Below are 21,638 nucleotides of genomic sequence, written 5' to 3'. Positions count from 1 at the left end.
GCTCCGTGCGCGCGCGCCTGCGCGGAAGGACCCACCGCGCAGGTGGCTAGGCGGGGCTTGACGTGGGGCGGAGAGGCCTGGGGGACCGCACCATTGTCCCCAAGGGGCTCGCTCTCGCGAGAACGCCCAGAGGTTACTAGTTACTGTTGCCATGGGAGGGGCTGCGGGGAAGGCGGACGTGGAAGACGTGGGACTCGTCTGCTGATGGATGGGCGCTGTGGCCTGGTACTTCAGACCCAGACCGGTTCATTTTCTGGCGGGTGCCTTGCAGATCTTTCTGGGAATTTCATCTCTGACTGACTAAAATTCAAGAATGTGACCCTTAGGTCATCTCATCTTAAGGATGAGAAAACACAGGTCCTCAGGGGGTAAGTGACATGTCTTGATTCAAGATTACATAGGTAGCCGTGGATTATAATTCAAAGGGAGAGAGGAGATGGAGGAGGGAAAGCTGTTCTTTAGAGAAGAACACCAGCCAATAAATGTAGAAGAAGTTATAGAACTAGAAAACCACCACTTTGAAACCACCAGTAAGTGATTCCAGCAAAAATTATCAATAGATGCTGGACGGTTGAGAATATTCATACAGTTCCAAAGTATCACCCCACAGATGACTTACTGAAGAGAAAAGGGTACCTTCACATCAAAGAAATGACCCTTAACCAAGTGATCAATCTTAACACCACCAGGAGTGGTACAAACTGGCATCACGGCTCCCTTACTTGATGCTCAGAGGACACAAGGATACTATTCTTGCTAAAGGTGTGTCATTTTGTCTCTATTCATGAGGAAACAACCCGACAAATCCAAACTGAGGGGCATTCTGCAAAACAACTGCCTGGTCTCTTCTAAAATGTAAATTTCATGAAAGATGAAGAAAAAAGCTAGTGAACTGTTCTAGATTAAAGGAGAAAAAAGAAAAATATGACACTAAAAGCAATGTGATCCTAAATTGGACCTTGGATCAAAAAACAAACAAAAAAACTTCAGCAATCAAGAAACATTATTCAGACATTTGAGCAAATTTGAATGCAGACCATATTAGTATTTCAACAATGTAAAATTTTCTGAGGTGATAATTATATCTCGGTTATGTGAAAGGGCCTTGTTTTTAGGATATATATGCTAAAGTATTTAGGAGTTACATGTGTCTGCAACTAAAATGCTCAAGAAAAAAGAGAGAGAAAAAACTAAATGTACAAAATGTTAACAGTTGGTGAATCTGGGTAGAGGATATAAGGATATAAGGGTGTTCATTGCATTATTCTTGAAACTTTGCTGTAAGTTTTAATTTTTTCAAAATGAAAATTTGGGGAGAAAAAACCTGCACAAAGTCTTTGATGTTCAGTCCAGAGTACCAGGTTCCTGCTTGAATCAGTAGGCAAATATCACTATTGGCCTGCTGTGTGTAAGGCATTTCAGGCTAATATAAATAAGTAAGTTAAATGCTCCCAAAGGACTCATAATGTAGGACTTGGACAAACACCTGCCAAATGAGGCAAAATACGATAAATTTCATAAGCAAAGCAGTATAATTTAGTAGGCTAAATACAATGAGTTTTGGAGTCAAAAGAGGCTGGGTTTGTATCTCAGATCTGCCAACTCTGTGGTCTTAGGCAAGCAACTTAACCTCTCTGTGCCTCAGTTTCTACATCTGTGAAACAGAACTAAATAAGATCTACTTCAGGGGATTGTAGTGGATATTAAATGAAATAATGTATCCATGCACAGAACAATCTACCTGGCGTATGGAAAATGTTCATTAGTTAATAACACAGATGGAAATTAATATGCTATAAGAGTTTAAAGGCTATATAGGCAAAACCTAGATTTATTCATGTATTTATATGAATATTAGAGCCACAACCTCAGCCTGTGCTTTGGCACACACCTGGCCTTTGTCGGGTACAGCATGCCATTAAAGGCTGAAAAAAAAGCACTTTGGGAATTTGGCAACATTTCTGCCTTTGGCTTCCGTTGTCCAAAGATCTTTCTTCTGAAAAGACTGACAACACCGGTCCCAGGTCATGCAGAGAGACTCCCTCACTCTCCCAACACCTGATGCAGGGAGATGATGAAACTGTTAAGGAAACAGCTGCTGCCGAGGAAATCTTTCCTTTGCTTCCTGTCCTTCTGGCCCGGTCACCTTCGCTGGATCCAGGTTATTGCTCACCGTCCATATCAAGACTCAGGCCTTGGCCACCTTGAAATACAGCCTGTTCTCGTTCTCCCCTCCGCTGGGATCTCAACTCTTGGGAAGAGTGGAGAGGACTTTCTCAGTCCGAATCCTAATAACATGGCATTCTTCTCCTGTAAAATCTCTCCAGTCAGAATTTTAGAGCAGGGCAGACTGTAGACTCCTGCAATGGTGAGCCATTTGCTGAATGCTTACCACGTACTGGGCACCGTGCTCAGAGCTGATGGACGAGGAAACAGCCCCACGTGTCAGTGCTGTGTGGGTCCAGAGGCCCAGGGAGACGCTGTCACCTGTCAGCAGGTTCCCAATACAGATCACCTGCTTCAGTCAAGGTAACCTGCTGATCTGCGTATGTTGCCTTTTTGAGAGAAAAATCTCAGGAGGTCCGTATAGTTTTACCCTCAGAAATGAAAAAAACAACTGAGAACAGAAGCCCCACTGTGAAGATTTGGCAGCTCAATTACACTAAGAAAAATTAAAATTCTGAAGCCAGCGGTGTTATTTAATTCTCTCTTTCTTTAAAGAAAAAAGGGCCCACTTGTTTGTTTTCAAGGACTGCAACATTCTGCTGTGGGATGAGGATCCCTAGTTACTGAACAGCCAAAGGCATCTTTGAAGAGAAGGAGGTACAAGCCACGTCCCTGGGCCTTCTACAAGGAGGCAGCAGAGCACAGGGGCCCAGCGGTGGAAGCTCCGGACTGTGCCCAGGAGATTGACGGCTTCTCTGAGGAAGTGACATCTCAGAATGGCTCAGGTGGACAAGAGGGGAATGGCTTCCAGCACAGAGGGACAAAGTGATCAAAGACTTGAATATAGCATACCCTGAAAGTCCGTGTCCAAGGACTCGTCTAGAGGAAATAACGATAGATTTGTGCAAAGATTTATCTTGAATACCTTGAATGATTTAGAGAAGCAAAAAATTAAAAACAACCTAAATGGCCAACATTTAGAGGATTAAATAAACTGTGATACACCCATACCCTGGGTTATGGTACAACCATGTGTTCTAATAATATTTGATGATCTTGGAGAAATGCTCAGTGGGAAAAAAAAGGAGGAAACAAAAGTATAAGTACAGTGTAATCCCGTGTGTGTGTGTGTGTGTGTGTGTGTGTTGCAATTTTACTTTAAATAAGCAAGGGAATGATAACCATCAACATCAGGGTATACCTCCGATGGGGAGGCAGACAGAGGGACTGGGTAGAGGAACACATGTGAGTAGCTGTTGGCATTAGTGATGGCTAGTTCTGGAGCTGGGATAGATTGGTTCTATTGTATATTAAATAAATAAATGCTATATATATGTGTGTATATATGCACCTGCATAGAAGAAAAACTGAGAAAATTTTACCAAAATTTGACAGTGACGATTTCTGCTGGGTCAGAGTATATGTGATTTTTATTTTCTTCTTCACACTTTTCTGTATTTTCCAAAATTTGGAAACGTATTTCGGTTATAATTAGAAAAGGCGAGCTCACTTTCATAAGGTGGGAAAGTACGTAGGTTTATAAGAAGGGGAGTGCTGTTCCATGGGGGAATTTCCACCAAGAATTGGGAAATGCTTCTGGAATCAAGTCTCTGGAATTTACATTGGGCCTTCTGAGGGCTCACTTCTCTTGTGACCACAAGAGGGCGCAAGGAGACAAGGTAAAAGAAAAGCTAACCCCTCAGGTGGGCCCTGGGCTTGGGGTGGAGACAGAGTTGTGACCTCTGCCCTTCCCTTGCTCCCCCTAGCCTCATCCGAGTTCTTCATAAGATTGTGAACACAGTTATGAATCCTACAGGATTGGACGGTGTGTCTGGGGCTTCCCCACCAAAGTTAAAGTTGACTGTCAGAGGGGCAGCAAATATTTAAAGTTGTTTTTATGAGGAAACCAATTTTGTCAATGTACCACAGGTAGACTGGGGTACAGCCTGGCTGACACAACTTGCAAATTATTTCATCTTAACCACTTGCTTGTGAAGCGCTATAATTATATTTACATAAAGGATAATTTAAGAAAAAAGGTGACATACTCCTACAGTTGTATGTAATCCGAAAATAGCAACAGGCAGTGTTCCGTATGATTTTATTTCTTAGTGAATATATAGTTATGTTTCAAGCAAGTTGATATTTTTGGGAATGGACTTCAGTTAGTGACCTGTATAGTGTAGTAGAAAAAATAAACTTTGGAACCAAGTTTAAATCCTATGTTCAAATCCTAGGTCTGCAACTCACTAGCCCTGTGACCTTGGGCAAATTACTTGACCTCTCTGAGCTTCAGTGTTTTCATTTTTCAAATGGAGATCCCCAGAAGAAAACTCCTGGTCAAATGGGGCCGACCCAGAGGGCTCTAGCCACAGTTAGCTTTATTTGGCCAAAGTTCTGAGGAGGCTTGGACCACACGCAGGGTAGGAGCCAGGGCCAGAGAAGGTCAAGTCATACCCAGTGAGTCAGGTACATCACAACACCCAGGAAGACGGGCTCACCTGATGAAGACTCAGCCTGGTAGGGAGGGGAGGGCATAGAGAACTAGGCGGCCCCTGGAGAACGCCCCCAGGGAAGTTGAAGGACCACAGCCTCTCCCTCCCTGGAGGATTCCAGAGCTCCTGGGTGCAGAGCTCAGGGGTAGCCATTCTTTTTTTCTAGCTTTCTTGATATATAATTCACGTATAACATCGTGTCAGTTTGAAGCGTACAACGTGATGATTTAATACGTGTATACAGTTAACACATCCGTTACCTCACAATATTACCATTCTGTTGTTGTGCTTTATTATGGTGAGAACGTTAAAGCTCTACTCTCACAGCAACTCTGAGGTACACAATACAGTCCTGTTAACTAGAGTCTCCACAGCCATTCATTTTCAAAAATGTCCTTCTTCAGAATTGGGACTCCAGGCGGGTTTGGGTTCTCCTAATGCAATGGGATTCACCCCCTACTTTTGAGGAAAAAGAATCAGACCCCCAGGGTTAGGGTCCAGATGAAAAGATGGCGGAGCCTGTGTTGTTCCAGGGAAGAGTCTGCAGGCTCTTCCCTTCTGCTTGCTCCTTCCCTAAAACAGGCTTCCTGGAGTATGCGGATCACCCACTCATGGCCACCCTCCGTCCCTAAAGTCATACACAGTGTCACAGTGCAGTCTTTGTTCCTTGCCCTTCCTCCACAGCCCTGCCAGCCTCCCACTTACCAGACACCACAGAAAGGCCCTGGACTGGTTCCAGGAGACATTCGAGATGACAAACCTGCATGTCAAGGCCACTGCCCCAACTTAGGTAGCTACCACAGAGCGACAGAGGCAGGCCTGACCATCAGCTTACTGTGCCCTTCAGGCTCTGAGTGCCACTGGAACACCATGACATTTGACAGGACGTATGATTAAGGGAAAAGGGAAAGAATAAGTGGGGTTAGTTATGGGGATGCAAAGGGAAGAGAAAATAATGAAGACAATGAAGAGAAATGAGGCAAAAGAGAAAGACACATGATGAAAAAGAATATGGGAGATAAAGGTGTAAATGGAAGACAATGAATTTAATGGAAAAGAAGAATGGAGATAGGGTTCCACTCCATTTTCTAGGTTTCTGTCCTCCTCCTCATGCCCTCCACCTCCCCGCACTGTATTTACAGTTAAATTACAGTCAGTAAAGAGAATAGAACAAAGTGAACTCTACGAAAATACCCTGCTTTCCAAGGTGTTGCTTCATGTGACAGAGTCTCATGGAACCTGAAGGCTGAAAGAGTCTCAAGGAGTCAGTCATAAACTACTCTAGAAACATAAATATAATTTGGTTTTTAAAAAAAACACCAAAACTTTACATATGTGATCAGTAGAATGCTGCTGGGACACACGGTGGCATCGATGAAAGGACATCACAGTCAGAGGGTCAGAGCAATACTGACACGGTCCACTCAGATACACACACGTCCTCTTCTCACTCCCTGACCTGGCGTTGACCAGTGAAGAGCACTGTTGTCTCCCAACCAGTGTGTCCTGAGGCACAGCCACCTTCCTGTTTACCCTTCCTTGCCTTTCGCAGCAGCATCTGCTGTCACGCTCCCTCTCGCCCCGCGGCCCGTGTTTCCTGTAACATAAGTGTGTCAGCAGTTGCATGGCACAGAGGAAGAAGGGCATTGCCATGGTCTGAATGTCTGTGTGTCCCCACCCCCCATTCATGTGTTGAAATCCTAATCCCAATGTGATAGTATGAGGAGGTGGAGCCTTTGGGGGTGTTTAGGTCATGAGGGTGGGGGCCGCATGAATGGGATGAGTGCCCTTACACAAGAGACCCCACAGAGCTCCCTCGCCCCTTCACCGGGGAGGAGACAGCGAGAAGACCGCGGTTTATGAACCAGGAAGCCCGCCTTCACCAGACACAGGACTTGACGTGCGGGCCCCTGATCGCGGACCCCCAGCCTCCAAGACTGCGCGAAATACCTTCCTATTGCGTACAAGCCACTCGGTCTGTGGTCTTTTTGTTGCAGCAGCCAGACAGGACTAAGACAAGTACTGAGAGTGGCCAGGAGTAGCGTAGGTGGACAAGGCATTTAGGACTTATGAAGTCGCACACAACATCATGGAATTTTTTAAGCAAAAAGAAGGCAGAGCATGTCCTTGAAGAGGGAAGGCCCAGGGACTGGCGGCGCTGTTCCCAGCTCGCCGCCTGCTGTGGCGTCGGGGGCACTCCGCGGCTGTCGCTGCGGGGAGAGGGAGGCCGCCGGCACGAGCGCGCGGAGCGCGGCGAACGGTCTGCGCGGCGCCTCGGGGGCTGCGCCACGTGGGGCCGGGGCGACCCCGCCGTAAACCCCCAGACAACCGGTCTGTGCGAGGCCCTGAGGAGCGCGAGGCCGGGAGCTGCCGTGACCTAGCCGGGGCCGCGCCGCCCGTGAAGGGGCTGGCGCTGTTCCCGCCCCGCGCCGTCTCCGGATGCGCGCGCAAGCCGAGCCGCGCGCCGGCTGACGGGGCGCTCCCGCGCGGGCGCCCGCGGGGCTCGCGTCGCCGCTGACCTCAGGGCCCTGAACGGTGGTTCACGTCGGCTCTGTGATTATGCCCCGCCGACTCTCCTCCCGTCAACATGCCCCTTCTCATCTGTTCTTTTATTGAGCGTTTCTGTGAGATTCTGCCAAAGACCTGCTTGTTTCAGTTCCTTTGATTTTTTTTTACGAAAAGCAAAATTTATGGAAATCAAACTGGTTTCGACACCGGAGCCATAACAAATAAAACTTTCCCTTCCGAAGTGACTATAAATCAGGGCTCTGACGGCCGGCCTTTGCCCCGAACCGCAGCTGTCACTCGGCAGGTACAGCTGTGGCGCCGCCGCCTGGGCGCGAGGCCCCCGAGAGCGGCGTCAGACCTCCTGCGCTGAAGCCGGGGCCCCGGAGCTTCCTTCTGGGAATTTTCGCTTCCTCTGAGCTCCGGCAATACTGCTCGACTTGAGTGTTCGTTTGGTCCAGGTGCTCCCTGCGGAACTAAGAGGATCTGGCCGAGATTTGCAGTTAACGCATAATCCCTGCCAGCGGGCGTCCGAGGGGCAGCGTCTTGGCCAGAACTGCAGGCGAGGGCTTCCTTTGTTCTGTGACTTGGGGGGCCCTCGGGTCTCTTTTCCAGAGACAGCCCACAGCTCCCGGGGCTGCCAGGGGGCGTGTTGAGTGGGCTCTGCAGTGCTTCGCTGCTGCAGTCCGCGTTGGGGACTTAGATGCCCTGACCTGAGAGCGGAGAAAATGCCTTTTAAGCAGGAACAATTTTTTTTTTAATTGATGTTTTAATAGTTTTTAACATTGTGAAATTTTGGGTTGTACATTTTTGTTGTCCATCACCATATATATGACTCCCTTCACCCCTTGTGCCCACCCCCCACCCCCACCCCCACCCCCATAGCCCCTGGTAACCACAATACAGTTTTCTCTGTCCATGTGTTGGTTTATATTCCACATATGAGTGAGATCATACAGTGTTTGTCTTTCTCCTTCTGGCTTACTTCACGTAACATAATACCCTCCAGGCCCATCCATGTTGTTGCAAATGGGACGATTTTGTCTTTTTTATGGCTGAGTAGTATTCCATTGTATATATATATACCACATTTTCTTAATCCAATCGTCAGTTGAGGGACACTTAGGTTGCTTCCACTTCTTGGCTATGGTGAATAATGCTGCAATGAACATAGGGGTGCATAAGCCTCTTTGGATTGTTGATTTCAGGTTTGTTGGATAGATTCCCAGTAGTGGGATGGCTGGGTCATAGGGCATCTCTGTTTTTAATTCTTTGAGGAATCTCCATACCGTTTTCCATAAAGGCTGCACCAGTTTGCATTCCCACCAGCTGTGTATGAGGGTTCCTGTTTCTCCACATCCTCTCCAACATTTGTTGTTTTTTGTCTCGGTGATTATAGCCCTTCTAATCCGTGTAAGGTGGTATCTTAGTGTAGTTTTGATTTGCATTTCCGTGATGATTAGTGATGTTGAGCATCTTTTCATGTGCCTGTTGGCCATCTATATATCTTCTTTGGAGGAGTGTCTGTTCATTTCCTCTGCCCATTTTTTGATCGGGTTGTTTGTTTTTTTGTTGTTCAGTTGTGTGAGTTCTTTATATATTATGGAGATCAACCCCTTGTCAGATGTATGTTTTGCAAATATTCTCTCCCAGCTGGTGGGTTGTCTGTTCATCTTGATTCTGGTTTCGTTTGTCTTATAGAAGCTCTTTAATCTGATAAAGTCCCACTTGTTTATTTTTTCTTTAGTTCCCCTAGTCTGGGTAGGCATGTCATCCGAAAAGATTCCTTTATGACCAATGTCAAATAGTGTGTTGCCTATATTTTCTTCTATGACTTTTATGATTTCAGGTCTCACCTTCAGGTCTTTGATCCATTTTGAGTTAATTTTTGTGAATGGCGATAGCAGATGGTCCACTTTCATTCTTTTGCATGTGGCTGTCCAGTTTTCCCAGCACCAGTTATGGAAGAGAGTTTCCTTTCTCCATTGTATGTTCTTAGCACCTTTGTCGAAAATTAGCTGTCTGTACATGTGTGGTTTTATTTCTGGGCTTTCAATTCTGTTCCATTGATCTGTGTGTCTGTTTTTGTACCAGTACCATGCTGTTTTGATTACTATTGCTTTGTAGTATGTTTTGAAGTCAGGGATTGTGATGCCTCCTGCTCTGTTCTTTTTTCTTAGGATAAGCAGGAACATTTTTAAAGCCTTCCTCTCTCCCTTACGTCTCCCTGTCATCCTCCTCCCACTGCCCCCTCATCTCTAATCCCCAAATAATTGAGATGCAGCCTCACGGTGGTAAACTCTGCGGCAGGGGCATCTCATTTCCGTGGCTGGCATCCCAGCTGAGGAATACTGTGGTTATTAACAGGTGAGCAGCCTTGGCAGATTTGAAAAGACAACGAAAGTCCTTTTCCAGGGAGACTTCACATACTTACTTTCCTCAAAATTACTCCGGCTTTTTAGGAGACATAGAAATAGTAGCCTTATTGCAAAATAAGGCCTCATGTTGGGGGAGATTTGTCTTTGATGAATTGGATTGAACAAACATCTATTGAGAGCCTGCCATGGAAGGGCATGCGTTATGCTAGGCACTGAAGTTTATGCGATGATGGAAAGTTCTGGCCTGGAAAATGGGTGAGAGACATTTGTTTAGAGTTTTATGAGTGTCCGTTACTGTACCGGGCCCTACACATGCATTCACACATTGAACCCCCAAAATATAGTTGTGGGGGAGGTAGTGCCAGCTTTACGGTTGAGGACACTGAAGCCTAGAAAGGTGACATAACTTGCCCAGGGTCACAAAGTTACTATAAATCCATTTATTTGTGCATTCATCCATCCGTGACATAACAAATATGTGGAGCTTCTGTGATGTGTCAGGCACGCAGCAGGAAGACAGAGAAGAATTAGCTGTGGCCCTGCCCTCACGGAGCTTATCATCTAGTTGAAGAGACAAATACGTAGACAATTAGAAGAGAGTTTTATAAGTGTCATGACGGGCAGGTGTATGCACGGGGGAGGGGGACATCGGGTATATAGGAGAGGCCAGCCTTGTGATCCAATCAGGTTGGCCTGACTCCGAATCCTGTACAGCAGAGACAGAGACAGAGACAGAGACAGGGACAGGGACAGAGACAGAGACAGAGACAGGGACAGGGACAGGGACAGGGACAGAGACAGGGACAGAGACAGAGACAGAGAGGGACAGGGACAGGGACAGGGACAGGGACAGAGACAGGGACAGAGACAGAGAGGGACAGGGACAGGGACAGGGACAGGGAAGTCTGCTTTTCCGGTCTTGTGCCATGCCCTGCTCGTGAGCCTCTGGTGTCTGGTGTCTGCACCCTCTCCTCTCTTCTGTCTGTAGGAGGCCGAATGGAGAGTGTCAGTGCTGGAAGCCATGGCGGTTCATCTTCTATCCTGACATTAGATGTCCAGCAAAGCCCTGATGATCTGGACAGCTTTTCTCATGGCCAGCTCTCCTCCTGCCTCCCCTCACCTGCTTTCCATCCTGAATCCTCTGTCTTCAGTGCCATCACCATCCACCCAGTGTACGAAACTAGACACGTCCGAGTTATCTCAGCTCCTCCCTCTCACTCACTCCCCACCCCCACATCAAATAACAGAATCAGAATCCCATTCTTTGCTTGGTTCTCGTTGTCACTGTGTCACTGCCTTACACCAGCCTCTTCCTCATAATGGGGGCAATTGCAGCTGCGACCTAAGTGATGGCGCAACATCGCGTTCACCCGCCACAACCCTGGCTCTGTAATGCCACAAGCACCACTGTCCCAAAAAGCAAATGAGATCGTGCTACTTTCTAGCTCAAATATCTCTGCACATAAGTCAGATCTCAAATTTCCACTGCATCTGAAGTAAAATCCACTTTTCTTTGTTTGGTATATCAGGTTGTTCACAGTCTAGCCTCATCTCATCTCTCCACCATCTGCCCCAGCCACACAGAATCTCCCCTTAGAACCAAAATGCACCTCCCTGCCCCTGCACAGGCTTCACCCTCTGAGCTTGGGGTGAGACCATCCTCTGCTTCTCAACCTAGGAAACTCCTACTCATCCCACAAAACCCAGCTCAAATATTACCTCCTCTGTAGATGCATTCCTTTATTTCTCCGGAAAGTCTAATCATGCCCTCCTCTGCGAACCTTCAGCCCTGAATTTATACCTTTATCTTAGTGCTTGTCATAAGATATCAAAATCATCTCTTTCTCTATATATCTTCTGACTGGACATTAGCTCCTCAGGGGCAAGGTTTCCTGTGCTTTATCTTTTATTCCCAACATCTAAGCACAGGGCCTGCGACATACGGAGTACTCAGTGCATGTTTGTGCTGTGTGACAGGATTTCCCATCAGTCCTTTTGTCTGTGTAGCTTGCCACAGGCCTTTGGTGCCCTGCTATTCTCTCTCCAGTTAGGTAACAGGGAGCAGAGAACCCCAGCAAAGGAGGAATCCTGGGGCTCTCTCCTTTGTCCTTGGTCATAACTGTCCAACTTGAAATAAATTCTGTAACACACCAGTCACCAGGCGTGTCATACTATCATAGGGTGTTTGCTGTTGTCGGTTTAAGTGAAAAAAAGTAGTACTTGCAGGAGGAGCAGCTCCCAGTCCATCATTAGTGGCAGACAAGCAGCACAAAGCAAGGAAGAGAGTCGAGGAAGGGAAGCCTCAGAGCAGCTGCATCGGCTGCTGAATGGCCCCGGGCGCTCCTCAAGATCGAGAACGTTCCCATTTACAGAATGTCAATGGACTGACGTGAGGCTGTTCTGGAGGAAGACCCAGTAATACTAAGATTGCCATTGATGGCATAGAAAAGACACATTTTTAGATTTTAACCAGCACCTCATACCTGAGGTACTAGGAGGAGTCTGCACTAAGAACAAAGAAAACAGTGAAGGGAGAAAAAAAGGAACTTTTTGACCCAGATCTAGATTGGTCTACCCTAAAGTACTTAGGCATGGTAAGCACATATCTAAATTACTTGACTTCTCTAACAGTCTGGCTGAAAAAAAAATCAGACAAAAAAGGAGGAAGCAGAAGTTTTTAAAAATTCAAATTAGGGAAATTGAAAATGCGCGAAATTCCGTCTGAAATCAGCTAGAGACTTGGAGACCTGTTCTGCTTAAGTCAATTTAACATAATGCAATACAAATGAAATACGTTGCTCATAAAATGGATCCTAAGCTTCCTATTGAATTGTATAAATCTGAATAAAATGGGCTTTCTGTAGTTGTCCCCATCATCAAAAAAAGAGATTTTTATACTTCTCATTATTTTTCCTGATTAAATAACTCTAACTTCAAACAGTTCAATTTTCATTTTAAGGAGAATCATTTTCCAATTGATATTTAGTTGGAATAGGTGCTATTATGTTCATGGCTGTTAAGCTCTTGGGACTTTTACATCTGGACGCCAGAGCTGTCGGAAGGCATCTTCTTTCTTCTCTACCTGTCTTCACGGCCTGAAGCACAGTTTAAAGCTCCTCAGCGTATCTTGTAACTGGTTAGTTTTTGGCATCCTCTGAGACATATTGGCCAATATGATTCATTCTTTCTTTGAGCACAATTAGCTATGAAAACAGATCTTAGAACAGACTCCCTCCACCCCCAAAGCATTATTGAAGGTAGGAAATGCCGGTGATTATCAGAGTTTGCCTTTGATACAGACATCCTGCTCTTCTGCTAGCCCTTTGAACTGACTTTGATATGCAGTAATTAAGAGGGGTTCAACCCCTGGAGGAGACGCCGATGTGGCCCTGCCTCTTCTCTCCCTCTGTTGAGCCCTTGTTTTGAACTATTGATCAAACAGATTTGAAGGGATTTGTTGAAGCCTGTGTGGGGTAAGAAGGAAGGAAACGGAGGAGGAGGGGGGAAGAGAGAAATGAGGGGCACATCTGGCTATAAATAGTTTCAGAAGTCACCTACTGGTCACACCTCCCTTATCCTATTTCACACACCTTACTTAGACAAAGATTTGCTTCTCTTTGAGAAAAAGCAGCTACAGACGACTTGCTAAGTTTCCATTTTGGCCAAAGCTCTACTGAGGTTTAGAGCAGCCCGGCTTCGGGCTTCGGAGGACGTGGAGTGCTGGGAGGGTCGAGGAGACCTGGGACTGAGGATGGTGGTGGTGTTCTTGCTGGGGCTCAGCTGGTTCTGCGCTCCCCTGGGGGCTCTGGTTCTGGACTTCAACGACATCAAGAGCCCTGCCAACGTACCAGGGGCTCAGAAGGTAAAGTGCAGCTAGAGAGGAGGGGACGCTGTGTGCTCGTGGGTGGGGGGTGCTGGGTTGGGGTTTAAGAGAGTCACTCAGATTAATGTCTGAAATATCTTAACTAGAAGGCAACTTGGATTGGTTTAGGAATTGGGAAGGCACCCTGGTAGAATCGAATGGCCGTAGCATTAACATTTTAAGTAAGCAAATTGGCTTTTCAAAGCATTCAGCTACACATTTGCCTATAAATCAGGGAGTAAACTAACATTTAGAAAGCTCTACCATGTGCCAGGCTTTTTATACATAATAGCTCATTTAATCTTCCTCACAACCTCCTTGTTATAGATGATGAAAATGAGACTCGAGACATTGAGGAATTTAACCAAGGCCACACTGCCAGGAAATACGGGAGTTAGATTTTAAACACTGAGGGCCAAGGTGCATTGCCTTGTCACCGGCTCACTTCACAGAACCGTTTTAGGGATCCTTTTCATATATATATACGCAAAAGCGTCAACTATAGATGAGAAAAATTGGTCTTTGGTATCTATTTCTCTGCAAACGAGGCATCGCCCAAAATCAAAGTACAGCTCACCCAGAGAGGCTTGCCGGGGTGCTGCTGGGCAAATGGGTGCAGTGATGAATGGGATTCACCGGAGTGAAAAACCAAATAGGAATGCCACACACACCAGCAGTAGTGTATTGAATGAAACTGTAGCACAGCTTCTAGAGTTGATAGATACATATCAAAAATCTCATAATCACCTGTAAGACACACATGGGAAAACCTTTTCTTCCATTTTCCCAAAGAGCAGAAGAATATCAAATTCTGAGTTTTAAAAGTGGGACAATTTTTCAAACATGAGCAACCTTTGCAGCACATAGGTGTCTTCGTGGGTGATTTGATCTCCCCTTTGTGAGAGAAAACCAATTATACTGAAAAATTAAGATGCCACTTACGGTTTGTCACAGCAATCAAAGTGCCACTGTGATTTGGCCTCCTCCACCTCCCATCTTGAGTTAGAGTCATCTCACGTCTTGCTGAGCTCCCTCGCCCTGTAACAACGGATTCTCTTCCCAGGGTTCACAGTGCTTGTCTGACAAGGACTGCAGCACCAGAAGATTCTGCCTCAAGCCCCAAGAGGAGACGTCATTCTGCACGGCGTGTCGTGGGTTACGGAAGAGGTGCCAGCGCGATGCCATGTGCTGCCCAGGAGCGCTCTGCATGAACGGTGAGCTCTCAGAATCCCTCGAAGGACTGCTTTACTGCAATGAACAGTGGCTTTTAAATAGTGAAGAAAGCGTCTGAATCTCATAGACTAGAATACTGCAAGACAGGCACTCTCTAAGGTTTCCTGGATTGGTTCTTGAAGTAAATTTATGCAGCTCCCTTTTCTTGATGCAACAAGATAGTTTATTTCCCAGCAACAACTCTTGCCAGCAATTTGGAGATAATAATTTTAAAGGAAGGGTTCAAGTTGGAATCTTTCAAAGTCTCCCGTTCTCATTGGATTCTATTAATTACTTAACTGCCTTCTTTGCCATATGTGAGCATGTAAATATTTAGTGCATATGTCCCAGAAATGTAGAAATTTACATATAAATTGAAGGCAGAGGTACTGCCAAACTATATAACAGTATGATAATTAGCATGTCTGTGGTTCTAATCCCTGAACTTGGTAACTATACACCCGCTTGTCTCTCAGGTGTTTGTACTGCAATGGAAGATGCAACCCCGGTATTGGAAAGGCAGATGGCTGACCAAGATGACATAGATACAAAAGGACCAACTGAGCATCCAATTCAGGAAAACAAACCCAAAAGGAAGCCAAATGTTAAGAAATCACAAGGTACTAAAGGAAAGAGCAGCATTCTGAGTCCTTTTTTTTTTTTAAGAAAAACATTTTCTCCTCTTAGGCTAAGGATAGGCTGAAACTGACTTGATTCCTCTCCACCCCAGGAACACACAGGGGGCACGTCCTGTTTCTAATCTCTCTCTGTAAGCAGCTGTGGAGATCATGCAGGGAGGAGGGTAAGGTAGTCATCAGGCCAAGAGCACAGGGGAATAGCCATAACAATAGACTGGTTAGCAAGAAAACCTCTAATTGTTTAAGTGAATTTTTACACACACACACATCTTTTTACAGTCTATAATTCAGCAAATGGCAGTTTCTCTTTCTAGATCCTCAGGATACAAAATAAAAGAGAGATGAATGTAGATGTATTAACTTTTCATTCTAAGACAAACTGCAAACTTCACTAAGATGCTTTTTACAAAATTGTAGTCTCAAATTCCGATCTTTGACATAAAATAGCTAGAATGTTTGAAGGCGGTGAGGCGGCCATTCTTGTTTGTGTCTTCAGGTTAACTGGCCACTTTGTAAGTAATGATCTTTGTGTCAGTATAAATCCCATTTAATAAAACATTGATGAGTGATACTTATTTCATTTCTTAAGACTGGAAATCCCATCTTTCTTTAATAAATGCTTTAACTCTATAAAACAATAAATTCTATTAGGTAGGGCTGAAATTTCCATTTCATTATTGCTTTTAGCATAAGATCTAGCGCTAGGAGACCTGCATGCTCTATTTTTCCTTTGTGGTCTTCAGTCCTATATCCCATGCCTTTATCCCAATAGCAATCCTCGACGTGCCACTTTCCCCATTTCTTGCTAAAGCCCATATTAATGTTGTTACAGGACAAGAGGGAGAAAGCTGTCTTAGAACTTTTGACTGTGGACCTGGGCTTTGCTGTGCTCGTCATTTTTGGACTAAAATTTGTAAACCAGTCCTATTGGAGGGACAGGTCTGCTCTAGGAGAGGGGATAAAGACACTGCTCAAGCTCCAGAAATCTTCCAGCGCTGTGACTGTGGTCCTGGACTATTATGTCGAAATCAAGTGACCGGCAGTCAACAACACGCACGGTTAAGAGTATGCCAAAAAATCTAAAAAGCTGCAAGTATTTCAAAATAAAGATGACTCTTTATTATATTCAAGCAGAAATATCAGGCATTAATTTTAAAATCTTTCCATATAAATATCTCTTCAAATCTTGTGGCAACTGAAATAGACTGAGCTAGAGAACTGTAAGATGCTGCCTTGTGATGAACAGAAACCATCTTTAGCTTTTTGTTTATTTCTGCAGAAAAGTGATGTGATTCTATAACAAAAAAAAATTTAATTTTGATCTAGTGATTCGATTAGTTAAAATAAATCTTTAAGTAATTTCTGGTGAAGTTCTGGTAGCTGACAGTAGCTTGGGGGTGGGGGGAAGTGATAGTATCTGTAGTTAAATTAATTCTTGTATCTTACCAGTGAAAATTATCATAGTAAATACTATATTTTTCCTTAAAATGCCATTGTTTATTTCCCTTCATCTTTTGAAAGGGAAATGCCATTTCAGTACAAAATAATTTGGTTAATAAAGAAATAAGATTCAAAAGGTAATAATATCTTACATTTGTATAGACCTTTGCAAGTTACAAAGCATTTTTTAATATTTTGTTAATAGCTTTACTTACTTTGGTAACTTTTTACATTTTGTATTTATATAATTTTTATATTTCAAAGGTAGGGCTTTCAAGGAGTGTTGTTACTTATATATTTTGACTTTTGAACTTAGACGTTATGTTGGAGGAAAACTAGGGTAAAAAGATGAAATTTTTGTTTAAGTTTAGGAGGCCATATTTTGTATATATGGGTGCTTATTAGAAGTGGTTTTGCTTAGGGAAGCTCTTTCTGATGGATTAAAACCAATTGCTACAGATTTCATTTAAGAGATAAACCACACACCTGCTCTTCTATTTAAGTTATAAGTATATATTACAAAATTGAATATGGGCAACCAAAGAAAAGAATTAAATTTATGAAGGTCCCTAGTTTCTAAAAAAATATTGAACCATCTTCCAGAGGCTAGCTCCTGGGTGCACCTTAACTGACTAATTTGTAATCAGTAAATAGGAGGAAAGGTAGTGGGTAATGTGGTTGACAGCATAAGGGCAGAAAACAAGAAAATAAAAATTCCCATTAAAGATTTGCTATCATCTCATCTCTTAATTCTATCTACTAAACCCTTAGTAAAGTGTGATCATGACCATAATATGTAAATTTAAGCATATTTGCTGGGGCCAGCCCCGTGGCTTAGCGGTTAAGTGCACATGCTCCGCTGCTGGCGGCCCAGGGTTCGGATCCCAGGCGCGCACCAACGCATTGCTTCTCTGGCCATGCTGAGGCCACCTCCCACATACAGCAACTAGAAGGATGTGCAGCTATGACATACAACTATCTACTGGGGCTTTGGGGGAAAAAATAAACAAATAAAATTAAAAAAATAAAAAATAAAAATAAACATTTGCTAATAAAATAAGAACAAGATCATCTGATAACAGTGTAAGAGGCTTTATTGACTATAGCGCAAGCTAAGCACGAAGAAAAAACAATCACTTAAAAACACCAAAGACCCTTACATAGCAAAGGTTAAGAAATAAATTAAGACTCCTGTGGGGCTGGGCCTGGGAGGAAGGAGAGGCCTTATTCACTTCGATCCTTGGGTTCTCGGTATTTCCACTGGATGTAGTCAAAGATGTCTTTCTCACTATCCACTGGCAGGGGCTCTCCAGCGACTCCTGCAAGTAAAGAAGGAAAAGGAACGTACTTATGACCCCGTTTTGGAATTTAGTTACAGAGGGTTCAGGACTGAGAGCTGTATGGGACTCACTTTCAGAAGAAAAAGAAAAGAGTTACCAAGCCACTAAAAATAAGATATTGAGTGCCCCTGTCTTCCCACATGAGCTTGTGTTTGAGCTTTGTCATGTAATTACCAGTGCTACTAAAGGAACCTGAGGATCCCAACTGTGGCTGTGTGAAGTGACCCTAATTCATGATTTTCCTCTCTGCTGAATCTCTATTGTAGCCACCATGTATTACATAAAATACTCAAGTCAGTTCCTTTGCAACTCAAAATGGGGTCCCTGGATTAGCAGTACTGGCATCACCTGGAAGCTTACCAGACATGCAGAAGCCCTCTCCAAGCCCACTGAGTTAAAATCTGCATTTAATGAAGCCCCACGTGGTTGGTACACACACTGATGTGTGAGAAGCAATGCCCTAGTCTACCAGGGATGAGAGTCCTATTTTATACTTTCAGGACAAAATGACAAAATTTTCATTTTCCTAGCAGAGAATAGTAAACCACATGGTATACAGTCAAATGTTAACAAGATCCATATAAAGCAGAGTTAAGAAATTCTTACTCTTTAATCTTTAAAAGCATAGGGCTAAAGCTACCAAGTATGGCCTGGCACTGAAAGCAATGACACCTGGGTTCTTCAGAAGTCTTGGAGGTACATTTAAAAAAATAAAAACACTTCAGATCAATAAGATGTTTTATTGATCATCAGGGGTAGAAAGGATTTAATCATGTTTTAATACAGCTAGATATCTCTTGCCATCACGGGCCATCAACTGAGGGCCTGGGAGCACCATATGGATTAAAGCCCCTTTTGTTGCCTGAGGGACTAACAATACAAAGAAACTACAATTAACTGGCATAGTGACTTAAAGGCTTTTTAGAGAAATCAAAGTTGCTAAACCAAAATATCTTTGAAAATAACTTTCTCTCCAGATGATGGCATTGTCTCTAATGCAGACACAAATACGCACCTGTGACTCCCAGGGGACGGATTGTGTACTCATTGATCGTGAAGCCCTTTTCTAGGGCGTGAGCTCTCATATTCTTATTGAAAATATCACTCCCAGTGAAATAGAGAACACCACAGTAATATTGATCCTTGGGTATTAATCTAAAAAAAAAAAAAAACTGATAAATCATTCACTACACATTTCAAATTTAGCAAAAAATAAGACTCTTAAAATCAATAAAGCACAAAACACCTAAAATAAGTCTCTGTGGTCTAATAACCTGAAGAGACTATCTTTAGGTAGACCATTGACCAATTACCTCAATATTGCAGTTAGTTTAGGTTTCAGTAAGCTGTGTTCTGCAAGAGGCGTGGAGAAATAAAAAACAGTATCACTTATTACAACTAACTTTCCCCAGGCAGGAAACTACTTTTGAGCTATGGAAGGCATCGTGGTGAGATGCAAATCTAGAGAAAATAAATTAGATTCTGTAGGCAGTCATTATTCTTGACATATTTTCAGGCTAAACACTGCATATAGCAGGAACACATGGCACTTCAGAATGAAAAGGAGTTCTAGATATTTATGCGAATTCCTAGATATACAGAGGGAAAGGGAAAAACGGGAGAAAAGAAGGGAAAATAGGCCAGCAACAAATTTTGAGTAATACCTTATATCAATCCTCCTGTGTGGATATTCCTTTTCATCATTTTTACTGGGAAGCTGGCAAACACCCTAAAATGGATATTTAGAACAATGTTTAAAGATTTTTTAAACTTAAGGCTTAATTTTAATCAAATGTTGTTAAATGTGAGGTTATTTTTGCTTTAAATGGAGGCAGTTTTAGAATTCGGAGCACTTTGAACTTAGCAGCTTTTCCATGCACTGTGTATTATCACCACCTTCCTACTACACTTCATGATAATCAAAGAATTACAGGAAACAGCAGGCAAGGACTCTGGTTGTGAGGACTCGGCCTTTGTGTGATTCTAAACAAGAAGCGGATCACGGAAAGCATCAAACATGAGAGAGAGAGACCAAAACAAACAGAAAAAGGCAACTTGGAAGAAACAGTGATTATTCAGGGAAAAGAAAACAAACAAAAAGAGCTATCAGTAATATTCTCCAATAAAAGAAGAGATTCCATCCATGAAGAAGGGCAGAATACTACAGAAAAAGAACACTCAAGGAAAAGGTTTAAGTCAAAATAAAAAATATGATAGCCTAAGTAGAAGAATTTGAAATTGAGGAAATATCCCAGAAATCAGAAAAGACAGGAGATGAAAAATAAGAAAAATTTAAAAGATAAGAAAATTAGAGGATCACTGTCTTCCTTCTCTACAGGTGAGTTTTCATTAAACTCCTGCAGTTTGCAAACAAAAATTATTAAGGCCTGTTTTGTTATCTTTTCCTTTTCCAGAAAAATGGGGAAAAATTCTGGACTGGGCAGCCACCCATAAATATGTAAAAAGAGCTACAAACATCACCAAATTTCAAATTAAAAGTTTCAAATGCCACATTCTAAGAAAAATACACAAGTCACAGGCTTCTGGTCCTAAAGAGCAGTCAAGTTGGTACACATGTCAATAAAAGCCATACTTTTTCACTAAGCAACACAGAAAAATTAAAATCTAAAACTTAAAATAGGTATTTTCTTTAGCTGTTCCTGCGGCTGAAAGATTAATGAAACCTGTTTATCTTCAAAATATGAAACCTACCTTCTTAGGCACTAACAAGTTCCAACTCAACCTTCAAATGGATGAGAAATGATTTTCACCTGGAATTACCATGCAGTATTACCTTTCGGATATGGATGTCTGAACGCCACAGGCAACAATCTTGCTGTGTGTCACATCAGTAACAGGATTTCATCTAATCGCTTTGTTCCTTTCCTCAAGGCTAATTTTATTTCCTGCACTTTTTCTGAAGTGCTAATGTTAAATAATTTCTCTGTATTATTGTAAATTCTTTATTAGACTGAGTGGATTAGTTTTGTTTGGTGTTTCAATTAGGTAGCTTCATGCTGAGTGTCTGAAATAAAGCCTCTTCATTTTCTCAGTGTAGTCAAGGTATCTTCTATTGTCCATTGAATCCTTACTGTAGATGTTTCAGAGAAAATCATCCAAGGCCAAACTTGCACAAAATGCTAAAATTTGAATGGTACACATCATATATAAGGCAAATAGGCATCTAAATGCAGAGGAAATTATTTTTTTCTTCCAAATGCTATTATATTCATAGGAAGAATAGCTCAATTAACTAAAGACCATGATTTTACAAGAAGATCTGGCATAACCCTGGCTTTCCTAAGGTTTGATTACTATTAGTGTAAAGGAATTCATGTTCTGAAGACAGCTTGAAAAACACAAAGATGATCGTATCTTTAAAACTACTTAGTCACTGGTTATAGCAACAAGAGGTTTTGAAATCAAGTAGATATGGAGTGAAAATGGTTTATTCCACTTTATAAGTTGAATTCATTTTGCAGCCAATTTCCTTGCAGAAACCTAGGGAACTTAACTTCTTTGGCTATCTCTGCTAATGTTCATGCACTTAGGGTCACTGCTCTGACTCCTGCCTGGCTCTCTCTTCCCCCAGGTTTCTGCCT

At 43.2% G+C, this 21,638-nt stretch overlaps 2 protein-coding genes across 4 annotated transcripts in view; one reads left to right on the top strand and one right to left on the bottom strand.

The window, feature by feature from the left end:
* Nucleotides 1-13,249: 13,249 nt before the first annotated feature.
* On the top strand, nucleotides 13,250-16,374 carry DKK4 (dickkopf WNT signaling pathway inhibitor 4). Its single transcript, XM_058525305.1, has 4 exons — nucleotides 13,250-13,406; nucleotides 14,470-14,620; nucleotides 15,095-15,238; nucleotides 16,089-16,374. Exons 1-4 carry the CDS (start codon nucleotides 13,296-13,298, stop codon nucleotides 16,337-16,339), a joined length of 657 nt encoding a protein of 218 aa, XP_058381288.1. The 5' UTR covers nucleotides 13,250-13,295; the 3' UTR covers nucleotides 16,340-16,374.
* Nucleotides 16,375-17,772: 1,398 nt separating this feature from the next.
* POLB (DNA polymerase beta) overlaps nucleotides 17,773-21,638 on the bottom strand; it is a 29,996-nt gene continuing 26,130 nt past the window's right edge. For all 3 annotated transcript variants that reach the window (XM_058525301.1, XM_058525302.1, XM_058525304.1), the window contains 3 exons: nucleotides 19,701-19,765; nucleotides 19,052-19,191; nucleotides 17,773-18,015 (listed from right to left, as the gene is read on the bottom strand). In XM_058525301.1, coding sequence (XP_058381284.1) covers nucleotides 17,921-18,015; nucleotides 19,052-19,191; nucleotides 19,701-19,765 — 300 coding nt within the window. In that variant the 3' untranslated portion in view covers nucleotides 17,773-17,920. The remainder of the gene's footprint in view (nucleotides 18,016-19,051; nucleotides 19,192-19,700; nucleotides 19,766-21,638) is intronic.

This window comes from Diceros bicornis, chromosome 29 (assembly GCF_020826845.1).
Source record: "Diceros bicornis minor isolate mBicDic1 chromosome 29, mDicBic1.mat.cur, whole genome shotgun sequence".
In the NCBI taxonomy this organism is placed as follows: Eukaryota; Metazoa; Chordata; class Mammalia; order Perissodactyla; family Rhinocerotidae; genus Diceros; species Diceros bicornis.
This window is presented reverse-complemented; position numbering and strand designations above follow the sequence as displayed.

Coding starts and splice junctions, on each gene's coding strand:
- DKK4 (XM_058525305.1), top strand. CDS start 13,296: ATGGTGGTGGTGTTCTTGCTGGGGCTCAGCTGGTTCTGCGCTCCCCTG. Junction 14,621..15,094: donor AGGAGCGCTCTGCATGAACG/GTGAGCTCTCAG, acceptor CTTGTCTCTCAG/GTGTTTGTACTGCAATGGAA. Junction 15,239..16,088: donor AAATGTTAAGAAATCACAAG/GTACTAAAGGAA, acceptor ATGTTGTTACAG/GACAAGAGGGAGAAAGCTGT.